This window comes from Nannospalax galili, unplaced genomic scaffold (assembly GCF_000622305.1).
Source record: "Nannospalax galili isolate Female #2095 unplaced genomic scaffold, S.galili_v1.0 scaffold803, whole genome shotgun sequence".
NCBI classification, from domain to species: domain Eukaryota; kingdom Metazoa; phylum Chordata; class Mammalia; order Rodentia; family Spalacidae; genus Nannospalax; species Nannospalax galili.
Window position 1 is genome coordinate 1,383,842 of NW_008349354.1, and position 20,316 is coordinate 1,404,157.

Below are 20,316 nucleotides of genomic sequence, written 5' to 3' on the forward strand. Positions count from 1 at the left end.
AAATGCTAGAAGGTGGTGTGTGTGTGTGTGTGTGTGTGTGTGTGTGTGTGTGTGTGTGTGTGTGTGTGTGGTTCCAAGCCCTGGCTGTGATCTCCAGGTACTTTTCAAAACAGGACTTTTGCTAATTGGCATGATTTCCAGATTAAGTTGGTCTGGGGGTTTCAGAGCACATAACCACAGGGATGAAACACACTCAAACGACTCGAGTAACAAACACCTAATATTTATTAATAAATTAGTATACTTGAAGGCATTTTTCTGATATCAGTCCCTCTCCACTACCCACCCACCCCACCCACACAAAGGGAGTCCACCCAACCTTTGCATCAGAGTCTGGCAATTGAGCATTAGAGGGCAGGTTTATAAATGAGAGCATAGTTGCAAATATATCAGACAAAAGTTCTTACAGCTGCAGCCATTTTTAATTAAAGTGACTGATGGAGACCCAGCAAGGCCTGGAGGGTAAACTGGACCTATTGACTGTGTGTAGAAAACAACCAAGACATCTTTTAAAGCAAAGCTGGGTAAATTTTCTATGGAAAAGGTGCCCCTGGCACACAAAGCTGGCTTTCCAAAGTGCAGCAGAAATGTTCCGGAGCAGCTCGGTCACTAAAAGATGAAGTTCAAGTTCTTTGGTGGCCCAGCTGTCAAGCCACTGAAAGCAAGTCCTGATGGCTTGAAGGTTTTATTTCTCCAGCCCAGAGCATATTAGCGCTAAGATGAGCACATGTAATCAAGCAGTCTACAGGGTCCAGGTGAAAACCATACAATCAGCAATAGTGTGGTCAAGTTTCAGCCACGAATATGAACTATACAAGACATTGAAAGGATAACTCAGACTAATTGCATTACAGTCACTCAACTTAAATTTTCGTAATCCTCAAGAAGAACACTTTAAAGGACAAACAATAATTCAAAGAGTAAATAATATTTTTTTAAAAGTAGGTGTGGGTATGAAAGACAGTCTGTGTATAGAATTCACAAGATATTATTATGCTTTAAAGAAGAGTCTCAAAATCCAGTGTGTGCAGAAAGTCACACTGCATTTCCACTAAGTTAAAGTGCACAGAACAATTTTGAAAACATGTAAGAAGGCAAAATAGAAAAAATGTGGAACTTAAAAAAACTTTAGTGGTGGGTATTTTGCAACAGCTACACCTTAAGGTTTATAAAGTAATTTCTGAGAAGAGGGAAAAACAAAGACAAAAAAAAAATAAAGAACTCAGCACTGGCCATATACTGTTACACACACACACACACACACACACACACACCAAAAAAACAAAAATTAGAAACAAAATAAAACCACCCTGCCAGTAGGTTGATTTCCAGAATGCGGTGTCTCTGGGCTCTACAACAGGTCAGGAAGATGGCTGTACACAGAGTCCAGGAGGGTCTGGCTGGCTTCTTGGCTCTTTACTCCAATGATCTCAAAGAGCCGGTCCAGTTTGTCCTCAGCCTGGGGAATCTCTTCAATCACCCGCAGCTCCTCAGGATTCAGGATGTGCAGCATGTCATCAAAGATGGGCTGCAAGTCACAGGGGTCCAGGCGGACCTGCCGCAACACCGTGTCCTTCTTTTCTGCAGGAGCAAAGAGGACATAGGTAAGAGAGACTATATGGGTGGGTGACAGGCGGCCTGCCTTCTGAGCCTATGCAGGCGCCACTCAGAGTGAGTGAGAGTGAATGAGCAAGCGAATTTCAGGCCTATCTTAAACATAAAGGTCTTTACTTGCACAGGACAGCAAACACGATTTGCATAATAGAGCTGGGAGGTGGTGGCTGCTGAATCAGGAGTCCAACACACAGATGTGGAGGCCAATCTGGACTATAGAAAGAATTCCAAGTCAGCCAGTGCTACAAAGAGAATTCTAAGCTAACCAGGGCTGAATAACTACGGAGACCCTGTCTCAATAAAAAAACAAAACAAAACAAAACAAAACAGACCAAAACCAAAAGCAAAGCGTAAAATTATTTACCCAGTCTATTATTGTTATTATTATTACTAAAAGTTCCATGTATTTTAAACTGGTCTGATTCACTATGTAGCAAGAATGGCTTTGAATCTTATCTTCCCAAGTGCTAGGATAACAGACATATGCCACCATGCCCTCTTTATGAAGTGCTAGTGATCAAACTTAGAGTTTGATGTATGCTAGGCAAGCACTCTACTAAGTTATACATACCCGGCAACGCCCCCTTCCTTCCCCATCTATGCTTAAAACATTTGCAATCTAGCTTAGAGTGAATTTTAGGATCAATTTTAGACACTAAAACTACTTCTTACTTTCAAGATGAGTTATACTTTTAATCCTTAGATTTAGTAAATGTGGTAAATAATTTTCAAAAACCTGCTGGACTACATTTTATTAGGCATCCCCTGAAACACACATGTGATGGCATCATGAGACCAAAGGGTGATGGGTATGCTTCAAAGCTGGCTCTCGGTAGGTGTATCCAGGTTAATCAATGATTCAGCTTTCCTGAGGCTACTCTCATCTTGGAGTTTAGGACAGGTCTCCCTGAACAGGTCATTCAAATGGCTAGCTACAGCTGGACTGTGGAAGTGGCAAGACCGAAGGCCTTGAGCCCCACAGACACTGGTACCTTTGGTAATAAAGGAGCCAGTCCTGCTCAGTGCCGACGAGCCACTGGATGTGGAGTCGCAGCGCAGAAGGGGCTCCGACTCATCCACGAAGAAGCCCTTGCTCTTGTCCAGAGGGGAAGGCTCCACCGTCAGGAGAGTAGTAGAATTCTCAAGTTTCACGTTGGGACTGGGAATGGGGCTCGGGCTAAGCGGACTGGGACTCATGGGGAGAGCCAGTTTGTCAGCTTCCAACTGTGGGAATAAAAAAAAATTATCGTATACATCCGTGCTGGATTTAGTTGTCAACTTGACACACCTGGATTGAGAGAACCTCAATTGGGGAATTGCCTCCATTAGACTGGCCTATGGCCATGTCTGTGTGGCATTTTCTTGGTGGTTGAGTGATGTGGGAGGGTCCAGTCCACAGTGGGCAGATGGTCATGTATTGTATAACAAAGCAGGCTGAGCACTGGCCAGAGGAGCAAGCCAGTAAGCAGCATTCCTCCATGGCCTGTGTTCCAGCCCCTGCCCTGAGTTCTTACCTTGGGCTCCCTTGGTGATGAACTATGACCCAGGAGATGTAAGCCAAATAAACCCTTTCCTCCCCAAGCTGGTATTGGTCAGAGTGTTTTGTCACAGCAATTGAAAGCAAACTAGAACAATGTCAAAAAATTATATAAAAGCCAGGCATAGTAGCACATGCCTTTGATTCCAGCACTTGGGGGGCAGAGGCATTTGGAATTTTTTAGTTCAAGGCCAGCGTGGTGTACATAGCAAGTTCCAGGCCAGCCAGGACTATATAGTGAGACCCTGTCTCAAAACAACAATGGCAAACTTATAAAATGCTGTGTAAATGTATTTAGCCATAAAGAACAACAACAAAAAGTTATATAGGAATAAAATGAAATTAAACCTCCTTTTCCTAGGTACAGTTTTGTTCCATTTAATATTTTGTTATTCTTCCATTTATATGTATTTCCTATTTATAGTTACTGCTAGATAAATACAATTAAAAAAATTATTTTATTACATTGTGTGTGTGTATGTGTGTGTGTGTGTGTGCACGAATGTACGCCATCGTGTATGTGTGAAGATCAGAGGACAACTTCCCCAAGTTGGTTCTTGGCATCCACCATGTTGGTCCTGGGAATCGATTTCAACTTGATAGGTTTGGCAGAAGGTACCTTTACCTGCTGAGCCATGTTGCTGGCTCCATACACACTCTATTAAATCCTTCCAGAATACATGTGAAACCAGGTATGGTGACAGACACCCGCAATCCCAACACCAGTGAGGCTAAGGCAGGAGGAGTTTGAGGACAGTGTGAGCTACACAGTAAGACCCTGGCTCAAAACAGTACATGTGCCGGGTGTGGTGGCACACGCCTTTGATCTCAGCACTTGGGAGGCAGAGGCAGGTGGATCTCTGTGAGTTCAAGGCCAGACTGGTCTATATAGTGAGCTCCAGGCCAGCTGGGTCTACAGGGAGACCCTGTCTCAAAAAGACCAAAAAACAAAGAAAAAGAAAAAAGGAGTTTTAAAGGTTAGGAGATCCCTCAAGGTAATGTGCGCCTGTAATCCCAGCTACCCTGGAAACTGCAAGTCTAAAGACAACCTGAGAAAATCAGCAAGACCTCAATCTAAAATTAAATGATTAAAAATTAAGGAAACATATGCACCGTGCTAGTTTCTTCTCCTGTTGATGTGATAAACTACCCTGACTAAAGCAACTTCAGGGAGAAAGGGTTTATTCCAGCTCAGAGTTCAATGCTCAGTTCACCATGGAAGGAAGTGGAGGCAGCAGGAGCCCAAGGCAGCTGGTCCACTGCATCCACGGACAAGCAGCAGAAAGCAATTTCTTTACCAGATGGAGGCAGCAGGAGCCCAAGGCAGCTAGCTGGTCCACTGCATCCACGGACAAGCAGCAGAAAGCAATTTCTTTACCAGGATCCCTCGCCCAGGGAACGGTCCCACCTACAATTAAGATGACTCTTCCCACATCAGTTATCTTAAGCAGATAACCCCTCAGGAGTATGCCCAGAGGTCTGTTTCCTAGGTGATTCTAGATCCTGTCACCTTGACAACACTACCACAACACCAAACAGTCATGTCAGGGGAGTGGAACTGGTCAGGAGCGAGAAGAACCTCAATTAAAATACAATTTCAATCAACTGGAAAGGGTCTTAGCTATTACCTAGTACAACTCCCTCTGCCAGGAGCTGAACTGTGTCACCTCAAACGCACACATTGACAGCCTAACCCCGACCTCATCTCAGACTGTGATTACAGATAAGGTCACTAAAGGAGTTCTAAGAGAAAATGAGGTCATTAGGGCAGGCTCTAATCTCATATGACTGGTGTTTTTAATAAAAAGACAGTAAAGCAAAGACACAGAGAGGGAAGACTTGTAAATGCATCATCTACCAGCTAAGGAAAGAGGCCCAAGAAGGCACCGATTTTGCTCTTCCACTTCTAGGCTCCAGAAGAGGGAGAAAATTAACTCCTGCTGTTCAAACTACCCAGTTTGTGGTACCTCTTATTATAGCCTAGGCAAACAGATACAGTCTCCCAGAAAGGTAGAAAGCTTTGGCCTAGAGATGGTAAGTGACTTAAATATATAGTTTTATTTATGTGTATGTGTATGTGTGGAAGGGCCTTCGGAGGTCAGAAGAGGGCTTTGGATACCCTGGAGCTGGACTTGCCGGTGGTTGTGAGCCACTCCACATGGGTCCTGTGAACCCAACTTGGGGCCTCTGGAAGTGCCCTTAACCACTGAGCCATCTCTCCAGTCCCAATTAAGCAACTTCTTAAGTAAGGCCCAACAGAGAAGGGGCAGGGCTAAAAAAACCAGACATCATGTTTCATGGCTTTCATTTTAGATTAGCTCAGGAAGCAGAGACTGACAACAGAGAAAACAGAACACCAGAGCTAACAGGGTCGGGAGGTGAGGGAGGTTGGCACAGCCTTGTGAGTGTAGCTCAGACCAGGACACTTGCTTTATGGGGAGGAGTTAGAGAAGAAGGGGAGCACGCAAACAAGATGGTTCAGATGGAGACAGTAAGTGAACTTCAAGTCAGTGTGCTCTGTGAAGACGGATGTTAGGGAGGTGAGAGGCAGGAAACTGGATAGCTGACAGTTGCCAAGTTGAGGGAGAACCACAGCTTCTGACAGGAAGGGTAGAATGAGGATGTTGGGAAATAAAAGGCGATAGGCCTCACTTTATAGGTGAAATAAACGAAGCCCAGATAGGGCAGGCACACAAGGACCCCGGGAAAGAGTGCTCAGTTAAAATCTGCTTGGTTTCTCTACTTGACGCTTTCATTTAAGAAAATATTTTAGGGCCTCGAGAGGATGGCTCAGTGCTTAAGAGTACTGGCTGCTCTTGCAGAGGGCCTGGGTTTGGCTCCCAGCACTCATGGTATCCCCTAGCCCACCAGCTTTGTTTTTATTGGCTTTCCTACTGTGAAGGTTGATACTGATTGTCAAATTGGCAGGATCTAGAATCACCTAGCAGACAAATCTCTAGGCAGGCCTGTGAAGGCACTTGTAGATTGGGTTAACTGAGATGGGAGACTCATCCTAAATGTGGACCTCATTCCACGGACTAAAAAGGAGAAAGTGGGGCTGGAGAGGTGACTCAACAGCTAAGACTGTTAAGAATGTTTGCTGCTCTTGCAGAGGACCTGAGTTGGGTTTCTACCAGTTCACAACCACCTGTAATTCCAACTCTAGAGGAGACAACACCCTCTTTTGGCATCCATGGGCACCCACACATGCCACACACACACACACACACACACACACACACACACACACAACATATACACATACGGTAAAGAAATGTAAACACACACACACAAAATCTTAAAAAAAAAAGAGCGAGCTGAGCACCAGTATCTCTCTCTCTGACTGTTGATACACTGTGATCAGCTGCCTCATACTCCCATTGTCATATCTTCCTCACCATGACATCCATGAGCTGTGAGCTAAAATGCTTCTTGTCAGGTGTTTGGTCACAACAATGAAAAAACAAAACAAAATCTGACATGGATGAAAATCTGGGAAACAGGTGGCCAGTCACACCAGGCAGGATTCAAGGTATGATAGGACTCTCTCCAGAGCTGTTTATCACCACCCTAAGAACCCTCATCATTCACTCAACAATCATGTAAAAATATTTTCTAGCTCTTCAATCAAAATTTTGAGTCTTGCTTCAAAGTTTTATACTAAAGAGTTACATAAGGTACAAACCAAATACTTCTGCCTCTTTTACAACTTTGAAGGACCGACACATTTTTGCGATTGACTGAAGACTGCAAAGGCCAACAATTACTGTACATGTCTACTATTCCAGCAGCAGTGCTCCTGTAAACCACCACCCACACCCTGCTGGGCTTCCAGAGCGAGTTTCAGAACTGGTTAACATGCACTACCTCCCATACACTTCTGATGCCCAGATATCGGTTATGCATATGCTTTTAAAGCTTTATTTCAGCAGATCCTGGCATCGGTCACTCTTCCCTGAAAAATGCATGTGGTCAATTATTCATGTCAACACCTTCTTTATACCCTTAGTTGACAAAGAGCATTTGTCTACATTCTGGATCTTGGAACTGTTACACTGGTAGACATGGCCCATCAATACAGTGCACTGTTCTTTTTATTTATTTATTTGTTTTGTGTATGTGTATGTGTGTATTGCCTGCATGTAGAGGTATATCTGATTCATGCAATACCCATGGAGGTCAGAAGAGGGCATCAGATTCCCTAGAACTGGAGTTATGGATGGTTGTTAGCCGCCATGTGGAATTGAACCCGGATCCTCTGCAAGACTAGCCAGTGTTCTTAACTACTGAGTCATCTCTCCAGCCCCAGTGCACTGTTCTTGCTTAAAAAGAACTTCCCACCCACAAAGACATGACAACAAAGATGCCTGACTACCTATTTTCTAAACTCATTTGAAGCTTTCAGTCTCTATTTTCCCACTTTCTACCAAAAGGTCTTATGAGTGGAAAGTAAGTATAAGACTTGCAATGTAATTATACAGGGTGCTAAGGTGGGGCTCTCCTATAATTAACAAGAGTCAGGTGAACAGGTGCCTCAATGAATGTTATCCAACGTTACTACAATGGAGCTACTATATATATATACTGCCAAAGTCAGAAACCACATGAGGATCATCCTTCTGTAAATCCATTCAGCTACTAGGTATATGGATCTCTCCTTCTGGGCAGCAGTATTGGTAGCATTTCAAATCTATCTAAAATTTATTTGCATTTTCCCCAACATTAGTAAAAAACATTGTTCCTAGAAACTTCTTTCCTCCTTTTACCTAATATTTACAATAGCTATCAAAGCTGGTTTGCAACACTCTAGTTTCCTGTGGTATCTCTAACCAGGAAACTGAATCATCAAGGTACATGGAATAAAATAATTGCTTTTTTAATTATGAAAGCTCACAATTTGATATTTTAAAGAGTGTGTGTTGTAAGATACAGATATTTAAAGAGAAAAAAAGCTTTGTTTGAGACAAGATCTCATGTATCCCAAGGTGGCCTTGAACTTGCTATGCCACCACACATGGCTTACATACTATTGGGGAATCAAACCCAAGGCTTCATGAATGCTAGGCAAACATTCTACCAACTGAGCAACATGACCAGCCCAAGAAAATAAGTATCTAAATAAGAAAGCCAAATTTCCTTAGAGGACAGTCGTATCTTCTTTAAAAAGCTCTGTGTACTGCCGAGTGTAGTGGTGTACAACTTTAATCCCAGCACTCAGGAGGCAGAGACAAGCAGATCTCTGTGAGCTTGAGGCCAGCCTGGTCTACATAATGAGTTCCAGGCCAGCTGGGGCTACAGGGAGACCTTGTCTCAAAAAAAAAAAAAAAAAAAAAGGTTCTGTGCACAAACTTAGCAAAAAATTACATAGTAAATAACTTAATTTATTCCTTAAGCACTTTGAGCTCTCCAAATTCTCTGTGGGGATATATTAATTTTGTAACAGGAAAACAAGCCATGTTATTTTAAAAAGCAGGCCTCACTGATAAGTATATTTTTCTTCTGCTTGGAATGCTTATGGCTGTGGCAACTTGTATTTAGATTGGGTTGAGAAACAGGACCACTGGAAGAGCATCTATGAGATCCAACCCTTCTGTACTTCCGTCAAGTGTTCATGGACTCAAGTGTTCATACAGCCCCAACTTGTAAGGCACAGACTCAGAGTCGCAGAAGGCCCTCTGAGAAACTTGGCCTGGAAAGGAGATAGATCTACCAGAACCCTGAAGCTCCTTTGGAGAAGCTTGAAAACTATTCTTTTTGCTTTGAAGCCATGGGGTAACTGTGCCAACTTGGAAGACAACCTGAGAAAGGCGGAGCTAGATGGAAAGGGAGGGGACAGGAAGGATGCAAAAGCAGCTCCCCAGGCAGCCCAAACCAGAATGCTTCTACTGTCGGCACTACGGGACATGCTGGTTCTTTTGGGCCAATGAGTCCCCACTGTCTATTTAGTACTTCCAGATCTAAAGAAGTGGGGGAAGGGAGGTAAATGCTCTTCCTTACCCTGCAGCTGCGTCACCTCTACAGCCGGGTAGGTAGCTGCTCTAGTTCCCTTTCCGAGTACCAGGAACATGAAGGAAATCATCCAAATGGATTTGGTAAATAGCACTGCTTGAACTTGGAGGTCTGAGCACCTCTAGGTTCTAAGGATTTGTGGGTAGCGCCTAACGTGCATCTGGGTTGTACTGGAATAAGCCACAGTGGCCATCTTTTCCCAATTCCCATGAAGTGTTTGTCAACCTTCTCCACTTCAGCCAGAGTCCTAAAGCTGAAGAGGCCACTCTTGTCGTCAACTGGAAACCTCCATGTCTGTTATTAAGCTGGAAATGCCCTGTCTGATGACTGGCCTTTTCTGAGAAGCCACACTTGGAAGATGCAGTGTTTCTCTAGTTTCTAGGGACAGTGAGCCATAAGCATTGAAGGAAAAATCCTTCCAACCCTTATCCACAGCAAGGGTGTTGCCGAAATGGAACAAGATTGTGAGCTGTCTACTTTTCTTCTCCCCATCATCTGGCAGCATTGCCCAGTACCCTCTGCAGGCAGGCATGGTTCCCAGCTGCAGCTGTTCCCCACATTTAAGTCCTTAAAAAAAAAAAACCCAATATCAAAATCATGAAAATCCTAGAAAATCACTGCCAGGGAAGAAAGGAGACATCCCATTTTCAAGAATACCACTTCCCTCACCAGACCTGCTTCCTGACTTCCAACTAAAAAGGTTAGAGACTAGGTCACCTCTGAGTTGTTTCCACTAAACTGCCTTAAGCACTATCTTCTAATGGCCGTTTTGTTTTCCTTTATCCTCACCCCTCACCAAAATTCTCTTCTCCTTGCCAAGTTACCCCCAACTGGTTCACTCAACTAAGGTTTGCCAGAGTCATTGTCAATTAATACCCAATTACAGTCTCCCTGTGGTTATACAATCTGTTTTCATAAAAACGAATTAGGAACCTCGGTGCATCAGTGACCCCCTGAAATGAAGCATTAATTATGCAGTCTGGATGCGCCTTGTTGGCCTATTAAAATGTTCATCTTAACCCTTTAGCTCCCGGTACTCCTTGATATCACCAGGCACTCTGCCCTATGTTGTATTCATGTATTCTCTAGAGTAAGTTCTTGAAACACCAAAGTCTTAACTTTCTCTCTGGATCTTATGTAACCCTAGACTGAAGGAAAGCTCTATGCTCCATCTTTGAAAAGCTCTATCACTTTAACAATGCTTCCCTACAGTCTCTTTGCTAAACCCAATAGAAACTAATGGCTATTCCATATGCATTGAGCAATCTGTCACATGGATCAAATAAACAAGAAGGGATTTTAAGAAAGAAGCCATTTCCAGGACTGGGGCTATAGCTCAGTTGATAGGGTGCTTGCCTAACATTCATAAAGTCTTTGGGTTTGATCCTCAACACACCAAAAAACTGGGTGTGGTGGGACATGCCCATAATCCCAGCACTAGGGAAATGGAAGCAGAAGGATCAGACATTCAAGGTCAGTTTCAAGAGCAGCCTGGACTACAGGAGAGTCTATCAGATGAAGCAGATGGGGAGAAAGAGGAGGAGGAAAAGAAGGAAGAGGAGGGGAAGTGGGAGGGGGAGGAGGGGGGAGGAGGAGGAAGGGGGAGGAGGAAAAAGCTGCCACTTACAAGTCCTGACAAATCAGCATAATCTATCTGCAACCCATCTGTCTCTGTGGTATTACACCCCAGTCACTGATGAGGAAACTGAGGCCTTAGGAGGACTCAAAGTAACCAGCCCAAGGTCACAGAGCTGGGATTCAAGCTCTGGTTACTTTCAAAGCTCTCCCCTTTACTGAACCACATTACTTCCAGGTCTGGACTCCATAGAATTTAGAGAAGTTGAACTCTACGAACTCATTACAAACCACCACCACTGCGTCCTGGCCCTTGGCCAGCATGAAGGATTGAGCAGCAGGGGCTACAAGGTCCTGGGACTGGGTGGTAGCCCTCCCCCCACAGCTGGATCACTGCCCTGAGGCAGAAGTGAGGGATTCTGATAATACCACACACTTTGACTAAGACCAAAAATTATGTTTTTCTATCTGAAAATATTTCAGATCCCAAAAGGCCAGTGACCAACTACTTAAGAAAAACAAACACACCAAATTCCCACTAAAGGTTTATCTCAAAGGGATTAGGATCACAAATAAGTATAAAGTGAAAGCTATGTAGGGTTGTGATATTATCGCAAGCTTGTTTTCTCTGCCATCCCAGCTGCTCCTATGATGAAGATCAAATTCGATTTTACACCATCTGTAGGCTTGCGTAGGAATCTCAGCTAGCACTCTACAGAACAGCCCAATTTTTGTCATCATACAGTATTTCTTGAGAGCAGAAGCCACTGAATCTGCCAGAGAGCAGGAATTCAGATATAAAGAATGTTTTATTGCTCAAATCCATTTGCCCTCAGGGTTTCAGAAAAGGGTTAGCAGCCTGATTTTAAAAAACAAAATCACCTGAATCAATTCCATCTCCAAGTTTAGAGACAGAATTCCTGCACATGATTTCTTCTTTTAAAAACAAATACCTTTGGAACAGAGTATGTTGCTAAGGGGCCCAAGGACATTTTGACTTTTAGCCAAGGAACCGGCTATCTTTTCTTTGGGGTCTTTTTACCCTAACTGCTTAGCCAGTTCCTACCTTCTATTCTTATCACACCATCCTCTGAAGAGGTTACCCAAATTGCCAATAGGGAATCAGGACACAGACCGCTCTGGCTTCTTCCATGCTGAACACGGACACTGGGTGAGGCAACTGGGGTACCTCTTCAGTGGGTCTATCTGAAAGACTCCCAAATTGCATAACTCTTATCTGTAGGGAGAAAAGAAAGTCCTTGACTGGTGAATAGGGGATTTTGGCAAGAGGAAGTCTTAAATTATAGGAGACAATGACTTTTAAATTCTTCTGAAGTGTGAATTCTTGTTAGATCTAACCCAGAGCCAACTGTAAGAAATTTGGAGAGTCACAGGAATGGAATTAGAAATCCTGACATATACATAGATAGGGCAAATGTGTTGAAATATAATCATTATCAACTTTACATTGTGGGGGGTGGGTGTCGTATTATACTTTCAGTTTTTCTTTATTTCATACCTAGTTTTAAAGAAAAAAATTATAAAGAAGGGTAAAATGTGACATTACTACAGGACAAAAATCCCCCCAACTTTTTCTATGCTTCTGAATATTTAATCAAAGCCTTTCCTTTCTTCTTTCCTTCTTTCTTCCTCTTCTGCCCAGTTCAGACCTCAAGAGACACGAAAAGAGGATTTACTGCATAAGGAGAGGACACAGCTGACACTTCAGTCTAAATCACCCATTAGCAGATAGACAGCAGAGGCTCCACTACCGAGATCTCTCTGGGCCACTGAAGGTCACAAGATGGGATGGAAGCAGGTACAGGAACACAAGCCAAGATGCTCTGCTGGTCCTCCCTGGGGACCCCCAGCCAAACCAGGCAGATGAGTGAACATGGAGCTGGGAGCATGGCAAATTTCACAGCATGAACTCACCCACCAGGGAAAAGAATCTCGGCAGGAACCTGGCTGACCAATGCTTGAAGTCTCTGGGTAATTATTTTTAAATACACACACACACACGCACACACACACACACACACACACACATGTGTGCCTAGGCACACATTCAATTTAAACTTTAATTTAAAAAATGTTTAAGTTTTTAAGGAAAAGTTCCTTTTTTGCATCAAACTATTTTAGGACACACTTTACCAAAAGGTGTTGTAAAGGGAGAAAGATGGTAACAAAGGATCCAAGACACGATAGAAAAGTTAAGGAAATTCCCAAGGAATTTTAGAAGGCTAAAGAATAAAATATTGAAAATTAAAGGCTCCAGAAGATACCAACCAACGGCTTTGCACAGGCCCGATCCCAGCACTTTGGAAACACAAAAACAGTTCTCACCAAGCGAATGCTACATAGTGAGCCCCTGCCTCAAAAAAAAAAGCAGTAGAGAGAAAGGTTGCAAGTCCTCTGCATAGGCCATAAACACCAGTAATGACTATAGTGATAATGACTACATTCTATAAAGATGCAGGTTGAGAGGAAGGACAGTGGTCCTGGAACTTGCTATGTAGACCAGGCTGGCCTTGATCTTAGAAATCTTCCTGCCTCTGCATCCCAAATGCTGGGATTAAAGACATGTACAACCACCTAGCTTATTTATTTATTTTTATGTGTATGCATATTTTGCCTGCATGAATGTAAGTGTACCCATGCATGCAGTGTCTGCATACAGAGGCCAGAAGAGGGCATCAGATTCCCTGGAATGGGAGTTATGGATGACTCTTAGCCACCATGTGTGTGCTGGACACTGAATGTGGGTCCTCTGCAAGAGCAGCCAGTACTCTTAACCACTGAGCTGTCTCTTCAGCCTCAGAAATTATTCTAAAAAACACCACCACCCACCTTAGACTGGTTCAAGCATAGAATAACAACAGGATTTTGTGCCAACAGAAATGTTGCTTAAGACTATGCTGAATGCTTAACAACCCCAAACCCAAATCAAGGTAGTCAGCTGTGAGACTACCTCTACATTATCCATGAATTCCAACTATTTCAAGAGTTCATTTCAAAACAGGACCCCAAAGGTTATATTTATGCCAAAGTATGGATGATCAATCTTTATCCTCAGCAGGAGAACTGGTCCTTTCCTGGGTACTTGGAGGGAAAAGTTCCAGGAACCCACAAGATGTCTTATGCAAAGCTGCCAAAGCTGGTAAGAACCAGCTGGCTCCAGAGGGAAGGAGGGAGGGAGCGGGGAGGCTGTGCCCCGCCAGGCTGCTGGGGTGAGCGTCTGCAAACTGTCCAGACTGCTGACAGCAATGTAATGCTGCTGAATCTCTGCGCTGACTCACTGACTAACTTTCTCAAAATGAAGGAAGTGAGGATAGTTGACCAGCTTTCATGGTTCTGAGCAGGAAACACTCACATGTTAGACTATATTGCCCAGCCTTGCAAGAGCTCAAGGCAGAAGATTAGAAGATCATGCTCTGTTGGAAATTAGGGGGTTCCCTCAATGAACTCTGATCAAGTTGTACAAACTTTTTTAAAAAGCTTGCCTGAGGACCTGAAGAACAGAAAGTAATTTCATAGAAATAACACCTTGAGGTAAAAAGACTCGTTTGTCTTCGTTAATTAGTTTTTTAAAAATATTTTTTATTTTATCTGTGTGCGGGTTTTGCCTGCATGTATGTAAGTGCACCTATGTCATACAATGCCTGCAGAGATCAGAAGAGGATGTTAGAGACCCTGGAACTGGAGTAACAGACAGTTGTTAGCTGCCATGTGGACACTGGGAACCAAACCTGGGTCCTCTGTAAGAGCCACCAGTGCTCTTAACTGCTGGCTCATCTCTCCAGCCTCTAATTAGGGTTTTTAAAAGATTTCTTGGCTGGGCGTGGTGCTGCACGCCTTTACTCCCAGCACTCGGGAGGCAGAGGCAGGCGGATCTCTGTGAGTTCAAGGCCAGCCTGGTCTACATAGTGAGTTCCAGGACAGCTGGAGCTACAAGGAGACCCTGTCTCAAAACAGACCAAAAAAAAAAAAAAAAAGTCTCTCCTTTTTTTAATTGCTTAAAATTTTGTATTATATTTACTTATTTTAGTGTGTGTGTTTGTGTGTAGTGTATGTGGGAGCACCTGCATGCTACAGCTTCCGTATGGCAGTCAAAAGACAACTTTGGGGGGTTGGGTCTCCCTTCCACCATGTGGGATTTAACTACTCACATTGCCAAGTTTGGCAGCAGATAGATGTCTTTACCCACAGAGCCATCTCAAAGGCCCTTGATTAGGTTTTTTGAACTTGACAAATTTGCTTAAGTTAGCATTGTTTAATCAGTTCATTGAGTTTGTGCTATTACAACTACAATACACATAGTTCAACACTGATGGTACCTCTAGTCATTCAGACCCCATCCTCACAGTGGCTAACTACTGTTAACAAGTTCCTGTATACTTTTCCATTCCTCAGTATATACATAGTTCTGATAAGCAGGAACAAATAGTCTCCACCCTCTACAAAATTCTTGAAGTTAGCAGATAGAATTGACTCACTCCTTTTGATAAATACACACTGTTCCATTGTATAGATGGCCCACAACCGGCATTACCTGTTCTGGCATTCATGTGCCTCCTACTCCTTGGCCTTACAAATAATACTTAAAATGAGTCTTCTAAGATTTGCACCATGCTGAATGTATGTGTGTTAGAAAGGAAATATTTCTAAAAGTGAAATCATGGCACAATTGTCATGCACTTTTAATAAAAACTGCCAGACGCCCTCCAGAGAGGCTGGATTGATGTAAAGACCCACGGCCAGCATAAATACCCACTGCTGCCGTTATTCATTCCCTCTGCCAGTCTGACATTAAATTTCTACATGTTTAACCATCTTCACCATTTTCTTTGCCATGAACAGCCCATTTTTCTCTTTATAAAACTTCTTTAGTTTTCGAGGAAAAATAGGAAATAATCCTATGCTGCTGACAATTTCCTCCATCTCTGTCCACTCGGACAGGGGCATCATCTGCAATTCTAAAGACCATAGCTGCTTTATGGAGGTCTGGCAGTGCCCACTAAAAAATATGCCAATTGACCCATGATTCCACTTTCAGGAACATTTGTATATGTCCTGTGTTCTATGCCACTTCATGTTGGGATGATAAACATATGAAATATTCTTCCATGTTTTGGGTGATAAAGAAGTTTCCTCAGTGACAATCTTTTGATAGGAAAATCAGAAGTGACATTTGTCTGTCCTTCAAGGAAGGTGAGGAATAAGTTGTTCAAACACTGAAACAAACTGGTATGCAATAAACCCACTGCTAGTATGATGTAATTCCTTACCAGCAAGTTCACTGGCTATTGACACAGGATTCTAACAGAGCCAGGGACAGTCTTACAACACAGGGTGGAGAAGCAAGGCCAAAGTTACCTCACTATGTATTTTGTGTGTATATATATATATATGTATTTCCATCGCTGGTAATTAATGGGAGAAAATGGACTTCCCTTCACAGCATTGATGCCTCCCAGCATACTTTTGGAGGAAGCCAGTGAGAGTGTAGATTATAAGGGTGGAAAATGCCACTAATAATAGACCCTAACCTTTTTGGAATGTTGAGACACAGTCTTAGAAAAAAAAGAAAAAAAAATTTCATCTACTTCAATCTCTTCTTAGAAGTTTCACAGGATGTGTTTTAAAGTCTGGCTCAGATACCTATCCCTCCTGCAAAGATGTCAACACCCTGAGGTTTAGTCCTCTGGTTTTGTGCTTTGTTACTTTCTAAGGAGTATTTCAGGCCTAGCACAGGGCTCAGTAAATAAGGGATGCTGGGTTAATGCCTAGTAAATAAATTACCTGTTAAACTATTTCACTTTTCAAAGCAATAATTATAATAAAATAATAATAGTATTAATAAAATGTGTATGTGAGTCCGTGGGAGGAGGGGGGAGAGAATTATATGAAAAAGAGGGCAAACACATAAATGTTAAGATTCTATTTCTAGGCCTGGAGAGATGGCTCAGGGGTTAAGAGCAGAGAACCCAGTTTGGTTCTGAGAACCCATATAAGGCATTTCACAGCTGCCTATAACTCTAGCTCCAGGGGGTTGGAAACCTCACACCTCCACAGTCACCTGCACACATGTGCACAAACCCACACACAGATACACATAATTAAAAATAATAAACTGGGGCTGGAGAGATGGTTCAGTGGATAAAAACACTGACTGTTCTTGCAGAAGACCCAGGTTTGAATCCCAGCACCCACATGGCAGCTAACAACTGTCCGCACATAACTCCAGTCCCAGGGGATCCGACAGTCTCTTTTGTCCTCCGCAGGCATTGCACGACACAGGTGCACTTCCTACATGTAGGCAATACATGCATACACATAAAATAAAAATAATAATAAAATAAAAATAAACAATAATAAATAATAAATAAAATAAAAAAATAAAAAACTAAGGGCGCTGGAGAGATGGTTCAGCAGTTAAGAGCACTGGCTGCTCTTACAGAGGATCTAGGTTTACTTCCCAGCACCCACATAGTAGCTAACAACCATCTGTAGCTCTAGTCCCAGGGGCTATGATACTCTCTTCTGGCCTTTGTGGGCATTGCCAGACATGGGTACACTTACATCTATGCAGGCAAAACACTCATGTACATAAAAATGAATCAAAAACATTTTTAATAAAATAAAACTTGGGGGGAAGAAAATCAATTTCCAGGCTGCAGAGATGGCTCACTTGGTAAATCTGCCACACCAGCATGAAGACCTGAGCTCAGATCCCTAGAACCTACATAAAAAAAGCCAAAAGGCACTGTGGTGCACACACATAACTCCAGCACTGGCAGAGGAGAGACATGGGATCCTTGGCTCTCATGGCCAGCCACTCTAGCCACATTAGTGAGCTTCAGGTTCGGCGAGCCTCTGTCTCAAAAAATAAAGGTAGAGAGGGAAAGAGGATGATACCCAACACTGAACTTTAGCCTCCTCATGCATGTGTCCATGCATACACATGTACATGCATACAAACACACACACACAACATACAAATACAACACACACACACACACACAAAGTAAAGAAAAAAAGAATCTATTTCCCAGTTTATCTCCTCATGACTTGCATAGACATGTTTTTTGTCTTTTTGAGACAGGGTTGCTGTGAAGTCCCAGCTCCAGCTGGTCTGCACTCGCTACGGAATACAGGCTGGCCTTGAACCCACAGAGATCCACCTGCTTCTGCCTCCTGAGTGCTGAGATTAAAGGTGTGAGCCACCACGCCCAGCTTAACTAGTGTTTTTATTTCTTTTTCAGTGGTGTGCACTCTAGTGGCACATCTTACAATCTACACAGGATCCAATGAAGCAGTAATATGTATGAATTTGAACACCTACAATGCTCGCTAAATAAACACACATATAAAGTACTGGATCTAACAGATTCTCAGGAAATGCTGGGTCACTTGCCCTTAACATGTACTTAAAAATGCACTGACTAATAGAGAAAATAGTCACTAAAATTCATGTGAAATGCAGGACTAGGAATTTACATAACCCATTCCCCACCCTCCGACCCAGCCTGAGTTTCAGATCTTTACAAAACTACCACAAAGAAACGGAGGCAGGAGGACACTGCTGGGCTTGCCCAAGGTCACACAGTGAGTGGGAAAGCAAGATTCAACTTCAGTTCTACCCTAGGAGGAAATCGAGATCTTGGAATTGTTCATCCCTGTTATTAATTGTTAGAGATTCAAAGTTTGAAGCCTTTGCAGCGGGCCAAAATAAACCAGTATGAACAGCATGTACTCTCTTAACCACTGAGCGATCTCTCTAGCCTCAAGCAGAATAAAACAGGTTATAAGAAAACACATGCATTTTCTTAGAAAAGTCGGTGGTTTGAGAAGCCCTTACTGTGGAAAAAGTAGATGGGGCTTCTTGCTAGAAGCAGATGGGAAAGTTTCATGGGGGTGAACCAAAATATAGTCTTGAATCAAACTATGATCTTTTCCTTTAAAAAATGACTTTCAAATAAACAAATGTATAGTTTTAGTTTTCTATTCAATTTTTGATGGCTTGAGTATTTCCTCCAGATGCTGCAAGTTTTCATACTCACTTCTTTGTTTTCTTTTTGGAGACAGGGTCTTACTCTGTAGACCACGCTGGCCTCCATCTCACAGAGATCCATCTACTTGCCTCTGCCTCCCGAGTGCTGGGATTAAAGGTGTGCACCACCACACCTGGCTCTCATGTACATTTCTTCTTTGGTTTTGGTTTTGTTGTTTGTTTGAGACAGTGTTTCCCTGTAGCCACAGCTGGCCTAGAACTCCCTTTGTAGACCAGGATGGCCTTGAGTGCAGAGATCCCCCTGCCTCTGCCACCCAAGTGCTGGGATTAAAGCCCAGTGCCACCGCACCAGGTTCAAGCACCTTTCTATTACAACATCTACTCATTCCAGTGAACTGTAAGTACTAATATTTGCACATGTCTTAAACCTGGAGAGGGCGCTATCTGAAAGTCAGGGACCATCTTTCTTCTTTACCTAGTACCAAGCACACAGCTGATACTCCACAGAGACATGGTTGGCTAACTATATGAAAATGTGTGTGGTTTTGTTTGTTGGTTGGTTTTGATTCTTATTTGTTTGGGTTTTGGTTTTTTGAGGCAAGTTCTCACTATGTAGCTCTGGCCAGACTAGCGCTTACCAGGTAGCCGAGGCTAGCCTCAAACTCCTGGTAATCCTCCTACCTCAGTCTCTTGTGCTGAGATTACAAGTTCAAGCCCCCATGTTCAGCTGAAACTTTGGGATAAAAAGTTTAGAATCAAAATCAAAGTGGATCAGCTTGAAATGTCATTAAAGTCTAACGGTTGCTCGGAGTCACAGTTCCTTTGCACCCAATAACAAGCACTGTGAAATATACCTGAGCCAGCACCTGAGCCTGCATGTGTCAGCAGTCCCTCTCCGCAAAGTCCTCTTCTCCCTACCCTGGAAGTTCCCCAGAGCCCACAGTCACACCCTATGATTAAGTAACATGTCCTTAAATGACCCTCTGTACTGCATTGACACAGCAAAGAGCAGGGGCTAGCTCCATGCAAGTGTGGCTAACATCTTAGGTCCTTTATGTCTGAGGACAATCATTTCTATTTTCTAGGCAATGACCAACTAGAAAATTATAAACAAAAACTTTTATTTGAATAGCTAAAAAGCCAACTGAAATGTACAATTGGCATTTGCCTCAACTCACACTATATTTCTGAAAATAGCTAGTCCCAGTCAGACCCCTTAGATTAAGACAGCTGCATCCTACAGCTGGTAGACAAAAGGTCAAAAGCTGTATGTTGTCCCCTCTGTAGCTGGAGCAGCCTTGTGACAGAGGCCCAGGGTTTCTGTAGCTCTGGGGATTCTCCCAGTTCATACATGGGTCAGAGCCACTCAGTATCTAACACAAAGGCTACTACACAAGGGGGAGGGTAGGGAGGGGAGGAGAGAAAGAGAGAAAGAGGGAGAAGGAGAGAGAGAGAGAGAGAGAGAGAGAGAGAGAGAGAGAGAGGAGAGGAGAGAGAGAGAGTCATATTCTGAGGAGTTACAGCCGAGAGAGAGAGAGAGAGAGAGACGTGTCTCACACGCTCGTTT

The 20,316-nt window shown here is 43.2% G+C and overlaps 1 protein-coding gene across 1 annotated transcript in view; it reads right to left on the minus strand.

Moving 5' to 3' along the window:
* Nucleotides 1-207: 207 nt before the first annotated feature.
* Tnfrsf21 (TNF receptor superfamily member 21) overlaps nucleotides 208-20,316 on the minus strand; it is an 80,249-nt gene continuing 60,140 nt past the window's right edge. Inside the window, exons 5-6 of the mRNA XM_008846732.3 lie at nucleotides 2,607-2,838; nucleotides 208-1,581 (exon numbers count right to left, since the gene is read on the minus strand). Of these exons, the coding sequence (XP_008844954.1) occupies nucleotides 1,352-1,581; nucleotides 2,607-2,838 (462 nt within the window). The 3' untranslated portion in view covers nucleotides 208-1,351. The remainder of the gene's footprint in view (nucleotides 1,582-2,606; nucleotides 2,839-20,316) is intronic.